This window comes from Pan paniscus, chromosome 2 (genome assembly GCF_029289425.2).
Source record: "Pan paniscus chromosome 2, NHGRI_mPanPan1-v2.0_pri, whole genome shotgun sequence".
NCBI classification, from domain to species: domain Eukaryota; kingdom Metazoa; phylum Chordata; class Mammalia; order Primates; family Hominidae; genus Pan; species Pan paniscus.
In genome coordinates, this window is record NC_085926.1 from 19,331,990 (window position 1) to 19,357,888 (window position 25,899).

The 25,899-nt window shown below is 36.4% G+C and overlaps 1 protein-coding gene across 4 annotated transcripts in view; it reads left to right on the plus strand.

Moving 5' to 3' along the window:
* Positions 1 to 25,899, plus strand: part of KCNH8 (potassium voltage-gated channel subfamily H member 8) — a 398,058-nt gene that overhangs the window by 220,628 nt on the left and 151,531 nt on the right. For all 4 annotated transcript variants that reach the window (XM_055109557.2, XM_034955949.3, XM_008951643.5 and 1 more), the window contains 2 exons: positions 20,969 to 21,126; positions 25,580 to 25,787. In XM_055109557.2, the coding sequence (XP_054965532.1) occupies positions 20,969 to 21,126; positions 25,580 to 25,787 (366 nt within the window). The remainder of the gene's footprint in view (positions 1 to 20,968; positions 21,127 to 25,579; positions 25,788 to 25,899) is intronic.

Consider the following 25,899-nt stretch of genomic DNA (forward strand, 5'->3'; position numbering starts at 1 on the left):
TCATGGGAGATTGTTTCGCCACCTAGCATTTCAATGTTGGTGGCCCCCAAAACAGTATCTTGAGCCTGATTCATTCACTAAATTTATGCAAGTGAATTCAACTATCTATAGGATATCATTCCAATGAAACATAGCTACTTAAAATACCACAGGTTGGAAATTGAACTCATCATTTTTTCCCACTAAACCACAACCTGTTTCCTTCCTGGATTTTCCCATATTTGTGAATGATCTAGTAAGTCATAAGTTTAGGGCCCTTTACAGATTTCTGTCTCTTCCTCCATCCCTTGATAAAATCAAACTGGAAACCCTGTATGCTCCACCTCCTAACCACCTATTTTTGCACTCTCCCTTATTATTCTTGACGCTGCTTCTTTAGTTTTGGTCACCATCAGCTCTGTCTAGACTACTACAATCCTTGACTAACTTCCTTCTCTACCTAGTCTTGGGATTTATTTACTATGCTATAAATGGGTTTTTGTTGCTGTTTTAATAAAGTGTATGCCTGATCATGTCATGTCTCTGCTTAAATCCCTTCCATCACTTGCTACTCTTTAACTTTAAATAAATGCAGACTTGCTGCCTCCACCTTCTTCCTCTTTGCCTTGATAACTGTTATTAATCCTTTAGGATATAGTTCGCTTGTTATCTCTCACCTGCCTGCCTCAAGCTTCACCTCCCAAGTCTGTGTTAGCTGTTTTATCTTGGCATTCCCATAACATTCATCTCATGACTTTATAATTACCTATTTGCTTGCGTGTATCCTCTACTAAACTACAATTTCTTTTAATACAGAAACAGTTTTTGTACTCTCAGAATTCAGCTAAACATGTACATATTAGGTGCTTCATAAATAATGGTTGAGTAAATAGTCGAAGGGCAACCATTATTAGTTTCGTTTTAATTAAGTGAAAATTGGAACTTAAGAAAGGTAATTAACTTTCCATAGGACACACTGCTACTGAGTGAGAGAGGTGCATTAGGACACATTTTATTTTGTAAATGTTTTATTTTATATTTTATTTTAAAGCCAATATTCATCTCATGACATTTTATCATATAATATTATTACTAAGCTAAGATTATTTTAAAGAATAAAATACAAAGACTGTATACATATTTTATTTTATTTATTTATTTTTTAATTATACTTTGTTTTAGGGTACATATGCACATTGTGCAGGTTATTTACATATGTATACATGTGCCATGCTGGTGAGCTGCACCCACTAACTCATCATCTAGCATTAGGTATATCTCCCAATGCTGTCCCTCCCCCCTCCCCCCACCCCACAACAGTCCCCAGAGTGTGATATTCCCCTTCCTGTGTCCATGTGATCTCATTGTTCAATTCCCACCTATGAGTGAGAATATGCGGTGTTTGGTTTTTTGTTCTTGCAATAGTTTACTGAGAATGATGATTTCCAATTTCATCCATGTCCCTACAAAGGACATGAACTCATCATCTTTTATGGCTGCATAGTATTCCATGGTGTATATGTGCCACATTTTCTTCATCCAGTCTGTTATTGTTGGACATTTGGGTTGGTTCCAAGTCTTTGCAATTGTGAATAATGCCACAATAAACATATGTGTGCATGTGTCTTTATAGCAGCATGATTTATAGTCCTTTGGGTATATACCCAGTAATGGGATGGCTGGGTCAAATGGTATTTCTAGTTCTAGATCCCTGAGGAATCGCCACACTGACTTCCACAATGGTTGAACTAGTTTACAGTCCCACCAACAGTGTAAAAGTGTTCCTATTTCTCCACATCCTCTCCAGCACCTGTTGTTTCCTGACTTTTTAATGATTCCCATTCTAACTGGTGTGAGATGGTATCTCATTGTGGTTTTGACTTGCATATCTCTGATGGCCAGTGATGATGAGCATTTTTTCATGTGTTTTTTGGCTGCATAAATGTCTTCTTTTGAGAAGTGTCTGTTCATGTCCTTCGCCCACTTTTTGATGGGGTTGTTTGTTTTTTTCTTGTAAATGTGTTTGAGTTCATTGTAGATTCTGGATATTAGCCCTCTGTCAGATGAGTAGGTGGTTAAAATTTTCTCCCATTCTGCAGGTTGCCTGTTCACTCTGATGGTAGTTTCTTTTGCTGTGCAGAAGCTCTTTAGTTTAATTAGATCCCATTTGTCAATTTTGGCTTTTGTTGCCATTGCTTTTGGTGTTTTAGACATGAAGCCCTTGCCCATGCCTATATCCTGAATGGTAATGCCTAGGTTTTCTTCTAGGGTTTTTATGGTTTTAGGTCTAACGTTTAAGTCTTTAATCCATTTTGAACTGATTTTTGTATAAGACGTAAGGAAGGGATCCAGTTTCAGCTTTCTACATATGGCTAGCCAGTTTTCCCAGCACCATTTATTAAATAGGGAATCCTTTCCCCATTGCTTGTTTTTCTCAGGTTTGTCAAAGATCAGATAGTTGTAGATATGTGGCGTTATTTCTGAGGGCTCTGTTCTGTTCCATTGATCTATATCTCTGTTTTGGTACCAGTACCATGCTGTTTTGGTTACTGTAGCCTTGTAGTATAGTTTGAAGTCAGGTAGCGTGATACCTCCAGCTTTGTTCTTTTGGCTTAGGATTGACTTGGCAACTCGGGCTCTTTTTCGGTTCCATATGAACTTTAAAGTAGTTTTTTCCAATTCTGTGAAGAAAGTCATTGGTAGCTTGATGGGGATGGCATTGAATCTATAAATTACCTTGGGCAGTATGGCCATTTTCACAATATTGATTCTTCCTACCGATGAGCATGGAATGTTCCTCCATTTGTTTGTATCCTCTTTTATTTCCTTGAGCAGTGGTTTGTAGTTCTCCTTGAAGAGGTCCTTCACATCCCTTGTAAGTTGGATTCCTAGGTATTTTATTCTCTTTGAAGCAATTGTGAATGGGAGTTCACTCATGATTTGGCTCTCTGTCTGTTGTTGGTGTATAAGAATGCTTGTGATTTTTGTACATTGATTTTGTATCCTGAGACTTTGCTGAAGTTGCTTATCAGCTTAAGGAGATTTTGAGCTGAGACAATGGGGTTTTCTAGATATACAATCATGTCGTCTGCAAACAGGGACAATTTGACTTCCTCTTTTCTTAATTGAATACCCTTTATTTCCTTCTCCTGCCTGATTGCCCTGGCCAGAACTTCCAACACTATGTTGAATAGGAGTGGTGAGAGAGGGCATCCCTGTCTTGTGCCAGTTTTCAAAGGGAATGCTTCCAGTTTTTGCCCATTCAATATGATATTGGCTGTGGGTTTGTCATAGATAGCTCTTATTATTTTGAAATACGTCCCATCAATACCTAATTTATTGAGAGTTTTTAGCATGAAGGGTTGTTGAATTTTGTCAAAGGCTTTTTCTGCATCTATTGAGAGAACCATGTGGTTTTTGTCTTTGGCTCTGTTTATATGCTGGATTACATTTATTGATTTGCATATATTGAACCAGCCTTGCATCCCAGGGATGAAGCCCACTTGATCATGGTGGATAAGCTTTTTGATGTGCTGCTGGATTCGTTTTGCCAGTATTTTATTGAGGATTTTTGCATCAATGTTCATCAAGGATATTGGTCTAAAATTCTCTTTTTTGGTTGTGTCTCTTCCCGGCTTTGGTATCAGAATGATGCTGGCCTCAGAAAATGAGTTAGGGAGGATTCCCTCTTTTTCTGTTGATTGGAATAGTTTCAGAAGGAATGGTACCAGCTCCTCCTTGTACCTCTGGTAGAATTCGGCTGTGAATCCATCTGGTCCTGGAGTCTTTTTGGTTGGTAAGCTATTGATTATTGCCAGAATTTCAGATCCTGTTATTGGTCTATTCAGAGATTCAACTTCTTCCTGGTTTAGTCTTGGGAGAGTGTATGTGTCAAGGAATTTATCCATTTCTTCTAGATTTTCTAGTTTATTTGCATAGAGGTGTTTGTAGTATTCTCTGATGGTAGTTTGTATTTCTGTGGGATCGGTGGTTATGTCCCATTTATCATTTTTTATTGCGTCTATTTGATTCTTCTCTCTTTTTTTCTTTGTTAGTCTTGCTAGCGGTCTATCAGTTTTGTTGATCCTTTCAAAAACCAGCTCCCGGATTCATTAATTTTTTGAAGGGTTTTTTGTGTCTCTATTTCCTTCAGTTCTGCTCTGATTTTTGTTATTTCTTGCCTTCTGCTAGCTTTTGAATGTGTTTGCTCTTGCTTTTCTAGTTCTTTTAATTGTGATGTTAGGGTGTCAATTTTGGATCTTTCCTGCTTTCTCTTGTGGGCATTTAGTGCTATAAATTTCCCTCTACACACTGCTTTGAATGCGTCCCAGAGATTCTGGTATGTTGTGTCTTTGTTCTCGTTGGTTTCAAAGAACATCTTTATTTCTGCCTTCATTTTGTTATGTACCCATTAGTCATTCAGGAGCAGGTTGTTCAGTTTCCATGTATTTGAGCGGTTTTGAGTGAGATTCTTAATCCTGAATTTTAGTTTGATTGCACTGTGGTCTGAGAGATAGTTTGTTATAGTCTCTGTTCTTTTACATTTGCTGAGGAGTGCTTTACTTCCAAGTATGTGGTCAATTTTGGAATAGGTGTGGTGTGGTGCTGAAAAAAATGTATATTCTGTTGATTTGGGGTGGAGAGTTCTGTGGATGTCTATTAGGTCCACTTGGTGCAGAGCTGAGTTCAATTCCTAGGTATCCTTGTTGACTTTCTGTCTTGTTGATCTGTCTAATGTTGACAGTGGGGTGTTAAAGTCTCCCATTATTAATGTGTGGGAGTCTAAGTCTCTTTGTAGGTCACTCAGGACTTGCTTTATGAATCTGGGTACTCCTGTATTGGGTGCATGTATATTTAGGATAGTTAGCTCTTCTTGTTGAATTGATCCCTTTACCATTATGTAATGGCCTTCTTTGTCTCTTTTGATCTTTGTTGGTTTAAAGTCTGTTTTATCAGAGACTAGGATTGCAACCCCTGCCTTATTTTGTTTTCCATTTGCTTGGTAGATCTTCCTCCATCCTTTTATTTTGAGCCTAGTCTCTGCACGTGAGATGAGTTTCCTGAATACAGCACACTGATGGGTCTTGACTCTTTATCCAGTTTGCCAGTCTGTGTCTTTTAATTGGAGCATTTAGTCCATTTACATTTAAGGTTAATATTGTTATGTGTGAATTAGATCCTGTCATTATGATGTTAGCTGGTTCTTTTGCTGGTTAGTTGATGCAGTTTCTTCCTAGTCTCGATGGTCTTTACAGTTTGGCATGATTTTGCAGTGGCTGGTACTGGTTGTTCCTTTCCATGTTTAGTGCTTCCTTCAGGAGCTCTTGTAAGGCAGGCCTGGTGGTGACAAAATCTCTCACCATTTGCTTGTCTGTAAAGTATTTTATTTCTCCCTTCACTTATGAAGCTTAGTTTGGCTGGATATGAAATTCTGGGTTGAAAATTCTTTTCCTTAAGAATGTTGAATATTGGCCCCCACTCTCTTCTGGCTTATAGGGTTTCTGCCAAGAGATCCGCTGTTAGTGTGATGGGCTTCCCTTTGAGGGTAACCTGACCTTTCTCTCTGGCTGCCCTTAACATTTTTTCCTTCATTTCAACTTTGGTGAATCTGACAATTGTGTGTCTTGGAGTTGCTCTTCTCGAGGAGTATCTTTGTGGCGTTCTCTCTATTTCCTGAATCTGAACGTTGGCCTGCCTTGCTAGATTGGGGAAGTTCTCCTGGATAATATCCTGCAGGGTGTTTTCCAGGTTGGTTCCATTCTCCCCATCACTTTCAGGTACACCAATCAGACGTAGATTTGGTCTTTTCACATAGTCCCATATTTCTTGGAGGCTTTGCTCATTTCTTTTTATTCTTTTTTCTCTAAACTTCCCTTCTCGCTTCATTTCATTCATTTCATCTTCCATTGCTGATACCCTTTCTTCCAGTTGGTCGCATCGGCTCCTGAGGCTTCTGCATTCTTCACGTAGTTCTCGAGCCTTGGTTTTCAGCTCCATCAGCTCCTTTAAGCACTTCTCTGAATTGGTTATTCTAGTTATACATTCTTCTAAATTTTTTTCAAAGTTTTCAACTTCTTTGCCTTTGGTTTGAATGTCCTCCCATAGCTCAGAGTAATTTGATCGTCTGAAGCCTTCTTCTCTCAGCTCGTCGAAGTCATTCTCCATCCAGCTTTGTTCCGCTGCTGGTGAGGAACTGCGTTCCTTTGGAGGAGGAGAGGCACTCTGCTTTTTAGAGTTTCCAGTTCTTTTGTTCTGTTTTTTCCCCATCTTTGTGGTTTTATCTACTTTTGGTCTTTGATGATGGTGATGTACAGATGGGTTTTCGGTGTGGATGTCCTTTCTGTTTGTTAGTTTTCCTTCTAACAGACAGGGCCCTCAGCTGCAGGTCTGTTGGAGTACCCTACTGTGTGAGGTGTCAGTGTGCCCTTGCTGGGGGGTGCCTCCCAGTTAGGCTGTTCGGGGGTCAGGGACCCACTTGAGGAGGCAGTCTGCCCGTTCTCAGATCTCCAGCTGTGTGCTGGGAGAACCACTGCTCTCTTCAAAGCTGTCAGACAGGGACATTTAAGTCTGCAGAGATTACTGCTGTCTTTTTGTTTGTCTGTGCCCTGCCCCCAGAGGTGGAGCCTATAGAGGCAGGCAGGCCTCCTTGAGCTGTGGTGGGCTCCACCCAGTTCGAGCTTCCAGGCTGCTTTGTTTACCTAATCAAGCCTGGGCAATGGCGGGCGCCCCTCCCCCAGCCTCGCTGCCGCCTTGCAGTTTGATCTCAGACTGCTGTGCTAGCAATCAGCGAGACTCCGTGGGCATAGGACCCTCTGAGCCACGTGCAGGATATAGTCTCGTGGTGCGCCGTTTTTTAAGCCCGTCGGAAAAGCGCAGTATTCGGGTGGGAGTGACCCGATTTTCCAGGTGCGTCTGTCACCCCTTTCTTTGACTGGGAAAGGGAACTCCCTGACCCCTTGAGCTTCCCAAGTGAGGCAGTGCCTCTCCCTGCTTTGGCTCGTGCACGGTGCGCGCACCCACTGACCTGTGCCCACTGTCTGGCACTCCCAAGTGAGATGAACCCGGTACCTCAGATGGAAATGCAGAAATCACCCGTCTTCTGTGTCGCTCACGCTGGGAGCTGTAGACAGGAGCTGTTCCTATTCGGCCATCTTGGCTCCTCTCCCTGTATACATATTTTAAATTTACTAATGTATTGCCCACAGCCTGATTATTATTGTGGTTTCCATGGAAATCAGTAATTTTGGTGCTATTTCTTTGGAGGAAACTTTGAACATTTTTATTTACATTGGATAGTCCAAAAAGTGCAATGGGAAGTGTGAAGAGACTCAAAACACACTGGAGTGGAACAAAAGTTTGGGATACTAAACGAGAAGCAACTCTCATTCCCCTTTTTGGGAGACCAATAGTGAACAAAGAGATGTCCAAAATTACTGACTTAAAAAAAAAATGAAGACATAAAAAGGTCATTCGATGGGTACACAGCAATGCTGTGCACAGGTAAGGCAGAGAATGAGATGGCACAACCATAAACATACATGGAAGAGGGTGGACAGAATGTCCTTTATTGTGTATAAGTTGTCAATAGAAACAAATGTCTAGAATACAGTGGGAATCTAGAATGTAAGTTGGATACATCTGCTATGCTAGGCAATGATGAATCCTGGAAGAAATAGCAGGGAGGTTAACAGCTGTAGCAGCCAACAAAAATATTGTTTTCAAAAAACTAAAATAAAAGATATTAGTGGCAAGGAGACAAATGAAAAGACGGTATTTTCTGTTAGTTGCTGAAACACATTTCTGCTGTACAGGATCCACATCAGGATCCATCTAGTGATTAACACACACTTTTTTAAGGTTCCTGATCAGGGCATTGAGTGGATTTGTGCACATTTGTTGGAGAGGTGAGAACACATGGTCAATTTCAGGTAATCTGGATGTATTCTGAGATGATTAAGAGTCCAAGGGTGGTTATAGCCATTTAAATCAGACGTAGGGACAATTTCTTTTTATCCAATATATTTATGCTAAAGAATGATCTGGTTTTTCCTGAAGTTCAAAGTTCCACAGCTGTCCTATATTTTATTAGCTAAATCTGGCAAGTATACAGAGGTGACCTCAATGGATCATATTAATGCCTTGGTTTTAGCAAACAACACTAAGAGTTTCAATGCCCAGGAGGAGCTGCAAGAGTGGTATATATTGAGATGATGCTGATCAACATTTGACTGGGCATTGAAAAAGAAAAACTTATTTATGAGTGCTGCCATCCATGGTAGATGGTGGAGAACTGTGTGAATGCCTTGTTCATTATGATAAAAGGTCACATTTTGATTGGATTTTCAAGACCAACCATCAAAAGACTATTCTCAAAAGGCTGAGAGCCATTAAAATGCTAAGTTAGTGGAAGGAAGAGAGCAGTGGTTTTTGCTTTGTTTGTTAGTGTTAATACGCTGTTTGAAGAAGTGCTCAACAATAATTCAGTGCATTATGGGATATGAAAATTTATTTCTCTTTATTTTATTTCTTACCTAATGTTCTGGGTAGGCTATTGAAGGCTAGTAGGGAGAGGTATATGTGTTGAGGGGAGTTGTGCGTGTTGGGGGCGGTTCTCTTAGATAATCATTTAGGGACTGAGACAGACAGTGGTTCTACCATCTTTAATGGGTGGCTTGTAATGTCACTCTGTTTTTCTTCATTCCAGCCAGCAAAAGCGCGTGGAAAAGCAAATGTGCACAATTTTATGGGCAAACCATAAAATTTGCACATATCACTTTCATTACAAGAGCTCAGTCATGTGACCATAATTAGTTGCAAAGATGGCTGGGAAATGTCATTCCAGCTACAATCCTATTGCTCTGGAGAAAGCAGAAGTGAATTTTGATGGTCAGTTATTTTTTGCCACTGTGTTTTTCATTGTACAATAGAGTTGCATTACAGGACTTTTAGATAGAAGGAAAGGTAGACAAGGAAAGCAAGAGACTGTTTTAAGTATTAGAAGCAATTTTTCCCATCATTTTGACTCAAAGAAAATATGAGGTAAGATGTGAGATAGGTGAGCACCCTCTGCCACGCTCTGTATTTGTTCTTAGTTTCTTTGTTTCTCCCATAGAGTGGAAATGTTATGATTTGAATGTGATTTTAGTATTTTAAGGAACATAACAATATGACCACTGGATATAAGTCAATCACTTCATCTGTTATTTAACTGCAGGTACCACAATCTATTTTAACACTGAAGAAAAGGGTGATATATTGGATTTAATGAGAAATGATATGTTATGATGATATACTTTATGGTGACAAGTTCTTTGGGGCACAGTTTTGACTCTACATGAATTATCCTTTACTCACAAACTTCAGAGCCTAATATCAATGTAAAAAATTCTCCTTGCAAAACAAATAAATATATGCTATTTCTTCACAGTCCCTAGAGTTTAGCTGTTGCATGTTTTAAACGTATTTCAAGTCTCATGCATCACAGACACCAAGACAGTTGTTCCCAAGTAGTGAGGTCTATAGGTACACAAGGGCAAGTAATTTACATGTTCATTAAAGGTACCACATAAAAGTAAGAAGAAAAATAGTAAGCAGCTTTGGAGTGTGTATTTGATCAGATCAGGTACTATCTTGGGCAACTTTATTAAAATAATACAAATTAATCTTTACTAATCACGGAGAAGTTATTTCGTAACAGATTGAAAATCTGAATTGACCATACACATGAAAAGCCTCATTACAGTTTAAATATACAAAGTACATGACCAGTGGCAATCCTTAAACAAATTAAGAGGAAGTTATGTTTGAATCTCTTGTATGGCAAGGGAGATATTCTTGCCTGTATTTAAATAAGTATTTAGCATAACATTAGTACTGACAAGCGTTCAAATGCTAAATAAGAAGGCCGGGCCCAGTGGCTCACACCTGTAATCCCAGCACTTTGGGAGGCCACGGTGGGCAGATCACGAGGCCAGGAGATCAAGACCATCCTGGCCAACATGGTGAAACCCCGTCTCTACTAAAATACAAAAAATTACTCAGGCGTGGTGGCATGCACCTATAGTCCCAGCTGCTTGGGAGGCTGAGGCAGGAGAACTGCTTGAACCTGGGAGGTGGAGGTTGCAGTGAGCTGAGATTGTGCCACTGCACTCCAGCCTGGTGACAGAGCAACACTCTGTCTCAAAAAAAAAAAGAAAAAAGAAAATAACATTATCTTGGTAACAGAATTCATCAAAACCACCCCAAGTCAAGCAACATGCTAGTGACAGCCAAATATCACATTTGCATTACTCAATTTTTGGAGCTATGCCTCAGAAAACAATTCCTTGGAATAAAAGCTTAGGCTTATAGTTTGTGGCAGTGTTCAGTCCTGAGTAACCTAAGTATTGTAGCACTTTCTGACTCTAACCCCAATAAAGAAAATTTGGTTTCATCCATATTGCTAGGAGAAACAAAAAAACAGTAAAACTATCTCTATGTAATAAAAGGTTATTTTGAGGATAAGACCTTTCCTGAGTATATGAGTAGATCATTTCTAACAAATAGCTGTGTTTATATAAAGTTTTGCTTATTAATCCTTATATCAACAACCTATACCCTGTGAAGAATAAGTACAGAGACACACAGCATTGGTAAGTTTTGAGAGTTATGTTTTGCTGCCTCTGGAATATCACTGAGAAACTCTAGATACTATAATTTATTTATCTAAACAGATACAGGAACAATGTCTTTCCTTCCCTCCTGAAATTATATAGAATAAGAGGATAAACTATGTAAGAACCTAAAAACAAAACTTTAAACATGAAATATGAACAAATAAAAATGACTGGCAACTTCACATTTTTGGAGATTCTGGCTCTAATTGGTGACTTTTGATAGTGTATATTTCCAACCCATGAATCTTACCTCCTGAGGCACATTTTCAACCCTAATTCTGACTATAGGCCAGGTGTACTTCGGCACTAACAGGCTCTGTAATTCCTCCTGGCCCACTCAATTCTTGTTATTTCTTATTGAGTTCCTGTGGCTATTTGGATTTTGAATTCTGTTTGTCTTGTTGTTTCTCTTCTTGGCTTTGGTGATCAAACTACCACAGTGAAATTCTTGGCTCTTAAATACCTAGTGATATTGACTTGACTGGTCATTAGGCTATACCCTCTACTCAAGTAACTCTGGGGGAGAATTAATAAAATGTAAACCCTATTTTGCTTCCCAACTTGCCTTTTGGTTTCATTGACCTGGATTATAACATAGCTAGAGTGAAGAGCACTCAGTGCCAAGTTTGGCATTATTGCTTGAGCTCATACATTACCGAAATCACGTGGGTGTGGCTTGATACTATTGATCTTTTTGTGATTTTACTGTTCACAATTACTGAATTATTGTAACCACAAGTAGAAATAAAATTCTAGCAAAACACAAAAATATGAGCAATTTCTACTGATGGCATTCATAAAAATAACTATGAAATCATAATGTGCTTAAGTGAGAATTATTTTTCTCTTAATTGAGCATAGTTCTGTTATTTCAAATATAGAACATTTTCTTCTATTTCACTTTTAATAGAACACCTCGTATTTATAACTAAATCATCTTTAAATTTTACATTTAAAGTCAAATATATTAGTTATGTTTTGAGTGTTCTTAAGAGTCCTTAAAAATGGTTTGTGAACACTTGTATTTCTGACTGTGCTGGAAGTGTGGGAAAACTAGCATCTGACAAATAAGCCATTGGAACAAAATACAGAGATCATAAATGAATCTGCACATATATGATCATGAACACCTGATTTATGTCAAAGGTGCCACTGCAATGTTTTGGGGAAATCATGTCTTCAAAAATAGTGCTGGATCAATTGGATATCCATCTGGAAAATGTAAATCTTGACTCTTGCATCACAAAATATACAAAATCAATTGTAGTTGGATTGTAGACAAATTATAAAAGTTAAAAAATAAAGCTTTTAGAAGACATCACAGTGGAGTATCTTAATGAGCTTGGGGTAGGCAGAAATTACCTGAACATGACACAATTTATATGAAAATATAGCACAATTCCTGCAAATGAGAAAAAATGCTGGCGGGTGGGGGAGATTTTCCTTAGACAAAACTTGTGAATTGATACTCACAAAAAACAGTATGTAAATGTGCAAGTAGTTTGTGCTGAATGTTATTAATCATAAGGAAAATGAAAATAACTTCACTACCACAAGAATTGCTAAAAGGGAAAAAAAAGAGAAAAAAATCAGAAATTACCAAGGATTGGAGGAATATACAGAGCAACATGAAATTTCATACACTGCATATAAGAAAGTGAATTCGTATAGTCTCTCTATTAAACTCTTTGCCAGTGTCTATTAAACTAGAATATATACATAACTTGCTCCAGCAATTGGATTAATAGAATCAATGGAAATACATACCATACTGATTTAAATGAAATTAATCAATGAGAATCAGGACAATGGTTATATTTTGAAAGTGAATGGCTAGACAGGATCATAAAGGAGGCTTCTGGAGTTCTGGTTCCAGTTATATCTCTATCCATTGTTGGCTACAAAGATGGTTAGCTTTGGCAAATTCTTTATCCCCTTAAGATTAATGCATTTTACAGTATATATGCTATTCTTGAAATGCAACATTTAAAAAAATGTTGAGCAATTTAGTACATAGAAACCTATAGTTTAAATGCTAAATATTATCTTTATATGATTCTAAAAGTTAACTAAGTTTCAAAAAACAATTCATAGATATTACTAAAAGAACCTCTTTCCTGAGCTGGAAGCAGGGTAAGAATTATAGTAAATCATGTTTTGGTGGCCGTATACAGACAGACTCTTAAAGTATAACTTTTAGCTCTTCCACTGCCTAGTTGGGTAACCTTCAGCAAGTTAATTGTCTGAGTGTTTAATGTATCATTAAATAGACGTATTACTTACTTTAAAGTGACTACATGATGACCAAAATAGTTAATACATAGAAAGTACTTAAACAATTCCTGTCACAAAGTAAAAATGTAATACGTTAACTGTATTACTTTGATGATCATTATTTTGTTGTCACTTTAACACCACTATATTAGGTCTGTAAAGTAACAATGAAAATAATACTATTAATATGTGACGCAGTCTTAGATTAAGTCATTCATTGACCCTGTTCGTCAGTTTTGAAGCCTATAGAGTAGTAATAACAGCAGTAGTAATAGTAATAATAATAATAATGACAACACCTACCCAGTGATCCACAACCTAGGGAGTTGGACTCGAAATTCTACACTGTTAGCCCCTCTGCTCTATGGCTTTACAAAAACACCTATCAGTCAGGATGGGCTAGGGTGTGCTACAGTAACAAGCAATCTCAATGTCTCAGTGGGATATAGTGTAAAGTTTTATGTCTCACTCATGCTATGTACAATGGGCAGAGCCTTTGTACAGAGGGCAGAACCTCTCAGGCACCTAGGCTGACATAAGAGCCACATCTTGTCATATGCTTGCATAATTATCAAGGCAAGGAGAAGAAAATGTGAGAAATTATGCCCCGGTCCTCAAAACTTTTGCATAAAAGTGTTCCAGGTTACCCCTGTTCTCACAATTTTGGCCAAAGCAAATCACAGGGATGCACTTAATCTCTTTAGATGGTAAGGAAATATAATCTTTACAGGAGATAAGGAGCCATAATATTTGGTAAACAGCACTAAAAAGCTACCACAAATGCTAAGAATATTATTTTCCTCAAATGTGAAAATGAACATAATAGTTATAATTAAAATGCAAAGAGCTATGTAATTATAAGAGATATTATTTAACCTAAATTTATTTTTGTCTCTATTGAGCATACATGTGGGATTTCATTTTAGGACAAACATCAATTATATTAGCACTTTTTTTATTACTCATCTCAGTGTTCGTTAATTTTTTTTTTTTTTTTTTGAGACTGGAGTCTCACTCTGTCTCCCAGGCTGGAGTGCAGTGGCACAATCCCAGGGCTCACTGCAGCCTTCGCCTCCAAGCGATTCTTCTGCCTCAGCCTCCCAAGTAGCTGGGACTACAGGCGCCCACCACTACACCCTGATGATTTATGTATTTTTTAATAGAGACGAGGTTTCACCATGTTGGTCAGGCTGGTGTCAAACTCCTGGCCTCATGTGATCCACCCGCCTTGGCCTCTTAAAGAGCTGGGATTACAGGTGTGAGCCAATGCACCCAGCCAAGTGTTCATTAGTTCCAAGCTTTGTAACTTGAATAATTAATATTTACTTCAAATGAAATTAATAACCCCCATTGTTAATTTTTTAATTGCATGATTGAATATTATAGATTAGATAGTTCTTATATTTTCTATTTTTACTTAAACTTGGAAACTTTACCACCTAATAACTACACCTATAAACAGAATAAATGTGTCAAAACTTTATATAATTAAGACTGATTAAATAAGGTTTTTTCAGTATGTTTATGTTTAATCATTAAATTATTTTTATTAAAAATGATTAAATTTTTCCAAAGTTCAATATCTAATTTGGAGTCACACATCACTGAAAAAGTGAATATAGGGAGTCAAAATAGATAGTCTGTACACATGCCAATGGACATGTTACATGGAAGTCTTTTGATATGGTAAACTTATATAATAAAATAAAAGCAATGCACAAGACCAATATAACACAAATAGTTAGTTGTAGACAATAAGTGGGGAATATTAAAGATCCACTGGTAGTGTGCACTGTCTCCTCTGACCTGCAAGCAAGATCACAGATAGTGTGTATTTATGTATCTACAGCTGGAATGATTGCAGATTAATAAAATTATGAAATCCCATGGTTACCAGAAAAAGGCATGCTTCTCTTGGATGCCTTGTTCATCTTTGAGTGCCAGGGGCTCTGCACAAGGCAAAGAACACAAGTCCTCAATAGCAGTATTTTGTGATACTTAAGTATATTGAAAAGCTGAAAGGTATAGCTATGCTTTAGCTCTTCCAATAAGAACCCAAGCAGTCTATTAGGACCAATATGTATGAAAAACAATAACATTTGGGACTTTAAGTTGGCAAAAGTTCACTTCAGTATATAGTAATAAAAGGGTTTTTTTTAACTGTGACAATTTAATAAGGCTGCATTACTAGAAGTATTAAAATAATTCTAAACACATTAGAATTATCCCACCCAATAGGCAAAAAAATTTTAAATTTTATAACATCAAGTGTTAGCAAGGCTGTGGAGTAACAAGAACTCTGAAAACAATGCTGGTGGGAATTGTGCATATTTGCTCCTGTCTCCCACACTGGCCAGACCACTTCTGGGATGGTAAATTTAATTCCAAGTACCTTACAAGAGCAGTTTTCTTTTTCTTTTCTTTATTGTATTAAAGACTTGAAAATTCCTTTTCAAAATCAAAACTGATAAGGAGGCTTATTATGTAAAATGAATAAAAGCTCAGCCTGAAAATTGGAAAGGCTGGGTGGGTGGAGGTAGAACCCAAATCCTTCCTTTCTTCGATGAGGCTTTTGTGAAAACCACCAAACTAGAGAGTATCATCGGGCCTATGAAGAGGAAACCATATCAGTAAGAGATGGTTGAAAGAAATGAAGATATTCAACCTGAGAACTGAGACATGAACTTGACGACTGATCTCAGATATTTATAGAAAGAGCTTTGGGCTGGGAGAGGACAATGTATTCTGTGCTGCTGCTGAGAACAAAACTAGAATAAAGGAAAGGAAGTTTTGAGAAAGAAGGCATTTCCTCTGACTTGAAAAAAGTAAGAAAATGATGAACACTCCACTTACATTGATTTGATCTTTATAAATTATATGAATGTATTAAACTATATGCACCCCCAAAAGATGTACATTGGTCATGTATCAATAGAAAAAAGAAAATTTTTCTAAAACATGAAAAAATAACTACCTAATGATGAACATAGCCAACTAATGCAACTATGAATAATTGACCCTACAGATACAAAGCAAAAGCCAATACCAGCATCAACTATGCCTCAATCTACCTGATTGCCCTTTGTCAGCTTCATTTTTTCTTCTAAATGCAGTTTTTCTTAAATGCTGTTTCTCACTGGGCCTACTGCTCTTTCTATTCCATTAATCTTTCACTTCAGGTAAGCAAGAGGGACAATTCTGACAAGATAAGCAAGGGTCAAGTGATATGAAACTCTTATCCACTAATATTGGCAATCAATTGCAATTATTCTTAGGATTATTAGTCCCTCAAGCCTCTCTTCATTGATCAGCTCTCTATTCATTCGTCTCACACCTTCTAGCTCAAATTTGCTGTGATATCATAATGTGTTTGAAAGAGTGCCTCATAAGCAATGAAAAAAACAGAGTATCTTTAAATATTAGTCAGCAGCTGGTTTAATTAAATATCTCTCCACCCACACTGTACTACATTGATTACTTTTTAAAGAAATGGCTAAATGAAGACATTAATTATTTGTATGTGGTGCATATGCTTTCATGCACACTATTGTATTTTAATTTACTTTTTAACAAGTAAGCCAATATGATTTTAAAATTATTTCCCATCTGTCATGCATGCTAATAAAGAAAAGAAATCTAATTTATGCCATATTAAATTTAACCTCTTTTTTTGTGCTTTCTAGTTACATAGTTCTTGAGGAAATCAAACTAGAAAAAATGGATTTAACCTTTCTGCTTTTTAGTCCTCATAAATAGACACTTAGTGTGGGAGATAAGTGAAATACTCACTTTTGGCTGCCTTAACAGTTTGGAAATAGAATATGTACACATTTTTCTCTTGATTATTTGTCTTTTATTAATCATTCTATGTAAAACTCAAATACAATAAGGCAAACTGATTACTCTGCAAAATAATTGTCATCTGAAGCATTAGATAATTCAATTCTATTCTGCTTCTTTTGGGTGGGTATATTATGATTAGTTTTTTGGCAATTCTATAAACCACATAGAGTATGTATGGTAATTCTGTATTAGCCTGCTTATTTACTCATTATGATACCAATACAATGTGCCATAAAAGATTACTTATGCATATATAAGCACATGGAGACATTAAGCTTTCTAGGTGAAAAATCCTTTTGAGTTAATTTGTTATGGATTTTGAAATTTCTTAAAAATTTAAACTGTGTGTATATGTGTGTGTTTTGTACTTATGGACAGTTGTGCAAATTGCTCAATGATATTAACAAGAAAATTACATATAAAACTAGATATTAATGCATATACTTCTATATATATTTTTCAACGTAAGGCTGAAAAACATGCTTCTAAAAATGAAAGTTATACTGCTGCTTTTCAGATGGGTTATGGATTGTCTGGAGATCATATTCTTATTGTAATATTTAAATAAATTCTGATTTAATTTAAAGGGAGTGGGACAGCTACAGGGGGAGGAGCAGCTACATTCAGTGTTTGCGAAGTTCCACTCTGTTTCTATGATTCTGTCATGAGGGACACCAGATCTAGAAAGCTCTTTTCTTCCTCAACACAATCTTTTTATGCTGTGCTTCCTTCACTTTCAAAGAACTTGTACTTGCCATCTCTACAGTTCTCTTAAATGGAAGGAAATATTTATAAACATTGAGTTATCCTGGTTCGTGAACACCACCACCACATCCTCACCACTGGATAGAAAACAGAGTAACTTCTCTGTTATCCCTGAACAAAAGCTTAGCTCTTGTACTTCCAGAATCAAAGACAGTTCATCTCACCACATTTAATTCTGTGACCCTAATTTAATATTATTTTACCTGGGTACTGCTGATGCTGAATTTGATCGAAGGACTACAATCAGAAATGCATTTCCTTGCACTGACCTATTGTTATTTCCTCTAAAATATATTTAGAAGTGCAGTAATCATTTAGATAATGGAAAGAAAATGGGATTGAATGTCAGAAAACATCCTCTGTCTCTGTTGCTTACTGCCCGTATGACTTCAAACACTTTACTTAAATCTCCTGTGTCATTGTTAAAATGCAAGTGATAGTAGTCCACCTGAGAGGATGGCATGGGAAATATTCAAATCAATGAGTGTGAAAAAGTGTTTCGTAAATGTACCAGAACTATGTCTGTTCTTATAAGTACGACAAAAGTAGTTGTTCGCTTTGAAATCAGTTACTGAATAAATAATATTGATTGGATAAACATACAGTCTTTGCAAGTGTACCATACACTTTATAAGTGTATCATAGACCTAGAAATCTTAGAAAATAATATATATCTAGGTTTTTCCCCTGAAAATAAACCAAAAAATTTTCAAGTATTTCAAAAATAGATTTGTATAGATGTTTTAAAATCTTTTATTCTTTTACTATTATCTCTTTGCGTATAAAAGTCTTATAATTACTTCTTTTTAAACCTAAATTTAGCATATTTCTTTTCATTCCATTAACTCAATTGAATAATAAATTGTTTTTTAAAAAGCTCTTTAAACGAATATTCTCTAATGACTTACCCAAGAAAATACCTGTTTTTTTTTTCAGAAGTCTGAACCACTGTTTTGTTCTTTAGTGAACCACGTAACTAACCACACAGCTTTAAAAATGTTGCTGTATCAGTCAACCATAGGTCATTCACTTCATTCATTCTTCCATTCATGGGAGTGCTGCTGGAATGTATATGAATGATGGTAATGGGTTTTCCATGAAAACTGTGGTAGATTCCATGGTCACTTATTCAAGGATTTTATCCCCTTTAATTTTATAAAGAACTTATGGGCTTACCTTAGCCTATATTGTGGAAACCAAACATCACTAATGAGCTTAGTAAACAACTCTGGGTTTTCTTACTCATGAGAATTTAAGTGATTCACCTGTGCTTCCTTTTAGAAAACATGAAATTGAAATCTTTGCTTTATTTCAAAGTGGGTGGTCTGAGGTACTAAATTGCATTGCTAATGCAGAAGTACCTGAGCCTAGAAAAATAGGAAGAATGAATGTTCACATGCTACTCTTACAGTCTGATGGCATTACATTGACCTGTCTCCCTCACGGTGGCCATGCTTCCGTGGTCCATCTTTGCCACGATAGCGTTTTAACTGTGCAGTGGAATTCACCTAGGATTGTTCTTATCCTATGTGAGTGCTTTATTAATTAGCTTCATTCTTTCTCATATTCTCAATATTAACAATAAAATTACCTAGATATTTTTATTTTTTGACAAAAATATCAGTTTCAATAATTCAGTTTTTAAAAGTTATTCACAATAGACTAGAACAACAATTGTTTTCTTTTTGGGTCACCCAGGACTTGCCTCCAGATCTGTGATAAGACTAGTCTCTGTGAAGGTACCAAACCCAAAGTCCTGAACTGGAATTCAGGAGACTTGAATTTGGGTCTTGCTCTTTCACTAACTTGGTGGAAGATGTAATCCTGTGCTTCAGTTTTATCAGATGTATCACCCAGGGCAAGTCACTTGACTTCTTTTATGCCTCAATTTCCTCATCTGTAAAAGGAGATAATAGAAATGATTATCTCTTAGCATTGTTGTAAGGCATCAATGAGATTATGATGATAAAGGACTTAGAACTGTACTGGGCTCATACGAAGAACCTGTGTGTTATCTACAATAATACTAATCTTCCTTGTCATAGCTCCTGTGCTTTTCACTTCACAAGGCTATACTGAGAATCAAATGACATAATAAGTATTGTTTCAGTTTTTATTGCTGCATAGCAAACTTATCAACTTAAAACAACATCCATTTACTATCTTACAGTTGCTATATGTCAAAAGTCCAGGGATGGCTTAGTTGGATCCTCCAATCAGGAATTCAAAAGGCTGACATCAAAGTGTCAGCTGAGTTGTGTTCCTTTCTCCTGCTCAGGGTCTTCTTTCAAGCTCATAGGGCTGTTGGAAGCTCACACGGATGTCATTTGATCAGCACTCAGGAGGACCTCATATATTGTAAAACGCTCGATAATATATAACTAAATAATGATGCAGGGAAAGATTGAAAACAATTACATCTTTCATTAAAATAGAATTTAACCCAGAAATTCACACAAGAAACTACCAGTACTTTGTTAATAGGAGTGCCTTCAGGGCAGGGCTGAATTCCATATCGACACAGAGATTAGTAAAACTTTTATACATGGAAATAAGTAATATTATATAAAATAAGGAATATAGATTTCAGATTATATTTAGTGGGTTTTTTGTTTTTTTGAAACAGGGTCTCACTCTGTTGCCCAGGCTGGAGTGCATGGTGCAATCATGGCTCACTGAAGCCTCAACTTCCTGGGCTCAAGTGATTCTTCCACCTCAGTCTCTGGAGTAACTGGGACTACAGACATGTGCCAGTATGCCCAGCTAATTTTTTTGAATTTTAATAGAGATGAGTTCTCGTTTTGTTGCCCAGGCTCATCCTGAACTTCTGAGCTCGGGCAATTCTCTTGCTTGGTCCTTCCAAAGTGCTGGGATTACAGGCATGAGCCACCATGCCCGGCTTGTATCTGTATTAAAACTTGACTCTGCCACTCTTGGCAATGTGATCTTGGATGAATTACTTTTTCTTCCTGGGACTTGATTTCTGACTCTTTAATCAGAGTAACACTGTCTACTTCAGGAGATGTACTGAGGATTAAGTGAAATATCCTATGCCGAGCTCTTAGAACAATATTGGGTACATAGTGAACACTTAGTAAGTGATGACTATTGTTGCTATTGCTACGATTATTTATTTTAATAATCTTAGCATGTAGCTTCATGTCTGGAACATTATATGCTCAGAAAATATTACTTTCACCCTTCTTCAGTATCTGTTTAGTTGAACTGGATCTGTAGAGGAGAATATTTTGGATATTATCAATCTGAACTAGGCTAAGTGGTTGCCATTTGCCTGATTTTATTTAATTTTCTACGATTTTCTTCCTCCCTTCCTTCCTGCTTGTTTGCCTGCCTGTCTCTCTTCCTTTCTTCTTTCTTTCATTGTCTTTCCTACCTTCTTTATTCTTCTCTGTCTCCTCCTTTTATTTCTCAACCTTTTTTTTCCCAAGCAGATATTATTTTAAATTTCCGAACAACTTATGTCAGCAAGTCTGGCCAAGTTATCTTTGAAGCAAGATCAATTTGCATCCACTATGTCACAACCTGGTTCATCATTGATTTAATCGCTGCCCTGCCTTTTGATCTTCTGTATGCTTTCAACGTCACAGTGGTGAGTAAAGAGCTCCCCGCCACATGGCCTTTAAGGTTGATTTATTTATCGCATGTTCAGGTTTTAAATGGTTGTGGCGATTTATGCTTCCAGGGTTTTGTGCCTTCTTCAATAAAGATGCCCTGATGCCCAGTGATATGCAGGCCAGATTCTTCAGTTGATGAAGTTACTTCCTTTTGACATTCATATTACCTGTTCATGCTTTTTTAAATACCCAGAGCCAGGAAACACAGAAATGCTGAATTTATCATAAATACTGACCCACTAAACAAATTCTTTAATAAGGAAATCATCTGTAGGAATTTAAGCATCACTTTATATTACCTAGGCAGATACATGTGTCAAGAATTTGCTAGAGAGTTTGAAGATTTTTTTTTCTGCTTTTATGACCCTTAACTCTCTATTTCTTTAGTATTTTGTTATTCATTGGCAAAACCAACTGAAGACTGATCAAGATAGAGAGGACTATTGAATTTAAGTGAGAGAATTCAACCGCTTCTTAGAAGTCCTTGTAAAACTGTTGGATGTAGCAAAAATCTAAATCATATGACTAATGTAAAACTTGAGAGTTCTCTTGAATTTGCATGAATCTTGGTACCTTCTTTTTCTTGCTCTAAATCCCTTACCCTCATGTAGCCTCCCAGGGCAGAAAGCATATCACTTGTAGTAGTAGCCATTTTTATAATTTAATGATTGGTATTCTTAAAAGTATTAAATGCTCCCTTATAAAGAAACTTTTAGGGAGGACATTTGTGAAGCAGTAATGCAGTTTTCTGCTAGAGTAACCAATTACGGCGTGTAAAACTTTATTAAACATTAGTTCAAATTAATCAGATATTCTAGTCAATTGACAGTGCTTTATAGAAATCATATTCTCTTTCAAAAATTTAAAGGCATAGTTTTAAATATTAAACACAATAATCACAGTTTCAAATACAATTATCATTAACTTCAGAATGAATATAGAATTGTGATCCTGACTTGTTAGTGCAGACTTGTGCGTTTGTTAATTGCCTGTACAATAGTTTCTTTTTATTCTTTTTCTTTTTAAGTTGGGAGGTTGATAGTGCCAACATCTTTAAAACGTTTATGACTCAACTGAAAGGAAAGCTCCCAGGAAAAATCTAGTATATATCAATCACTGCTACATTGAATTGTTATCTAGGCTTTCTACAGTGCTTTTTAAGATTGAATTTGACTAGATAAGTGTACCATCATGAAACTATAATGGCTTAAAACCATGTTTTTGCAAGACTGTAGAATAAGTATATAATTCACAACAGGTTAAAAAAATTTCCAAATTCCCCTGGCAAATTGTTTTAAATTGTTCATTAATTATTTAATACAATTCCATTTTAAATTAATTTGCTGCTTTGCTACTAAAAGCGAATACTTTTTTATGTTCCATTTTTATTTGAGTACTGAGCAAATATTTTAAATATGTATATATAATATATAATTATGTTATAGGTATATATAACATACATTTTTATATCATTAACATTCTCATTCCCCAAAATTAACATGGATGAAGAAATGCCTTAAAGTCTAATTCGCATGTTTGATGAATTTTAAATATTGATATACGTTCACTACACTCCTGCTCTCTTTTCGTCAATCTTATGTAATCTAACACAAATGCCTCATAAATAATACAAGGTATAGGGCAACATCTGTGTCAAAAAAAAAAAAAAAGAAAAGAAAAAGGGGAAGGAATCTGTTACCAGTGATACTTGTTCTGCTTTTCACAGGAGTGAGCATATGAGCATTTAAAAAGCTGGCACCTAAATTCGTTATCCCTCTTAAACAAGTTAGTCAGGACCAAATATTCTATAATATTTGAACAGAAAAGCTTGTTCAAGGTATTATGTTTTCTTCTCAGGAAAACATAAGTTATGAGGAATAACTTATGAGTTATGCTCTTTTACAACAAAGACTTAGAAAAAGAAACAAATAAATAACCAAAGATGTTTGTCTCCCAAATCTAAAATATGTCCAGTTAATGCATCTCCATAGGTGACATTCAGAACTGCATAAGCTTTGGCTTTGGCTCTGCTCACAATTGCTCATGGCAGTTCTTTTAAGTACGGATCACATGCTTTTTGAAAACTAGTATGTATATCACTGTAGAAGGCACTTATAAGAGATACAATTATGAATAAGACATAGGAATGTTGATAGAGTAGAAAGGGCAGAAGTATGAATCCACGTTCTATCATTTACCATCTGAGTAACTTACTTGGGGAAGTTAACATTAAAATATCCATAAAATGGGCATAATATAATTCCTACAGAGTTTTTGACCAGACTGAAAATGCAACATATCTATACAATGCTTTGCTAAATGTCTAAAACCTAAGAAGACCTCACAACATATTAGTTAGCCACCTCTCTCTCTCTTTCTCCCTTCTGGGTGATAGCTAGGAGATGACCATGTCCATTGGTAAAAGGGGAAACTCCCATTTTATAGGGGGGTTTGATGAATGCACCTGTCTATCAGTAGCTTATAATTCTCATCAGTGACAGATTTGAAACAGCATCCAAAGAGTCAAAAGAATCCTCTCCCTTTTTCAGATACATATTTCCATCTAAGTCAAATATGCTTCTTTCTCCTGTCATTCTTCAAGAGAAAACATTAAAACTGTAGCAAGAAGCTACTGACTCCGATGGGAGCAAACATAATTTCTTTAATGCCAGTTTTTATTGACTTAAGAATGAACAAAGAACTATGTGAGTCATCTGGACACCTAGGTTCAAGTTCCTAATATTTGCAGATGACTATTGTTCTCATGTACAAGCAGCTCTACATTCTTTGCTCAAACATCCTTTCCGGTCAGAGAAAATGGGGAGACTGTATCAAAATTATGTGTGCAGATGCCCTCCTCCATTTGGGACTTCCGTTCCAGTTTTCATTTCACTTACAAAATTGTCACCTAACCATCAAATTCATCTACCTGTAAAATAAACTCCATCCCCAGTAATATCTTTAAATAACAGAATAGAGATTACAAATCTTGGCATCTGACCATCTAGCTAACCACCAGCTTGAGAAATCATAGATGAGAACTTAGCTATAAAGGAGAAGAAAGTAAAACTTGACACAGGAGAATGACAAAAAGAAATAAAAGAGCACAGCTAGCTGTCAAGTTCTTCAAGCGCCCTTAAGAGTTTACTGTATTTGATATAGAATACAACTGAATATAATTTTGTTGGATATCAATTTCTACGCTGAGCTTGGAGTGTTTGCATCTTAACTTGATAATTTATTCATTCACTCATCTAATAAATACTTATTGAGCATTTTCTATGTGTCAGGTACTGTTCTAGGTATGTTTTTCTTAAAGATAAGAGAATATGGCTAGTAGAGGAAAGAATTAGAAGTCAACTGACTTTAGATAAATACAAAAGCAAACTCCCAATGCTGACCTTGTGTCTGTTCAGTTTTGTAAAGGAAAGAGTGAGGTTAGTTAAAGCCATAAAGTTACTCCTTCTCTACTTGTGCTTTCCCCAAAGAAATTAAAGGTGACATCAAGAAGTTTGTCAAACTGCATTTCCATATGATTTAATGTTTTATTTGTTGTTTCTATTTTAGAATGTTCTTTGAAGGTATGAAAAGAAGGTGTGTTATGTGCACCCCTTATTAATGGTGATATTGACTATTCTGGTCCACACCAATGATACACATTTTTCAATTGGACCCTGAAGTCAATAAAATAACCCCTCAGCTACAAGTCTACTGCTATAGTGGATGCAAAGGCACTAGGAGACTCTTCAGAAATTCCTGTCCATTTCATTTTAATTCCCTAAGCATGTCTGAGAGAGCGCTGAGAGAGAGAAAGAGAGAGAGAGAGAGAGCGAGCTTCAGGCAAATGTTTCCTCTGTCCATTGATAACGTTGGAAGTATAGTACATGAGGCAGAAGATGCTACTGGTACTTATGGGCAGAACTTACTCAAGTTTTATGGGTCTACCTATTTTAAAAAATAATCTCTAAAGTATTTTTATTATCACTTTCTGTGCCTTTACTTCAATTTGTCTGAATTATTATTATAAAGTAATTTCATTACACAGGGAAGGGAATGTAGGGTTGAAAGAAAATATGTGTAGGGGATTCGAGATATGTACAATTCTGATACCATAATGTGTTTCAGTTGTGTATCAGAATGTAAACTGCAGTATGAAATCAGACAGGAAGTGAAAAAAAGATAACCCCTAATTAAGAAAGGTGTTTACTCAAATAAATTAAATTATCCTTCCTATCCTATCCTTTATTCCAGCCTCTTTAATTCTATCGCTTTCTGATATAATATGTCAAGAACAAAGACAATTCATAAAAATAATAATATGAAAATAATTATACTTCATTTCCAGAATTTTTAGAATGGCTCCAAGTTAATGTTGTGGTATGAATTTAACACATGCACCAAGTTGTGCTGCTCTGTCTCCTACCACAGGTGTCTCTCGTGCATCTTCTAAAGACAGTGCGCCTCTTGCGTCTTTTGCGTCTGCTGCAGAAGTTAGACCGCTATTCCCAACACAGTACTATCGTCCTGACTCTGCTCATGTCCATGTTTGCACTCCTTGCACACTGGATGGCGTGTATCTGGTACGTCATTGGAAAAATGGAGAGGGAAGACAACAGCCTTCTGAAGTGGGAAGTTGGTAAGGGCTTACATTTGTCACATTTTCCATTTTTTAATTTAAAAAAAAGAGTATCAAGAACTTGGAGGAAGTGAAAGATAAGTCTATAAATATATTTATTCTTACTATCAAT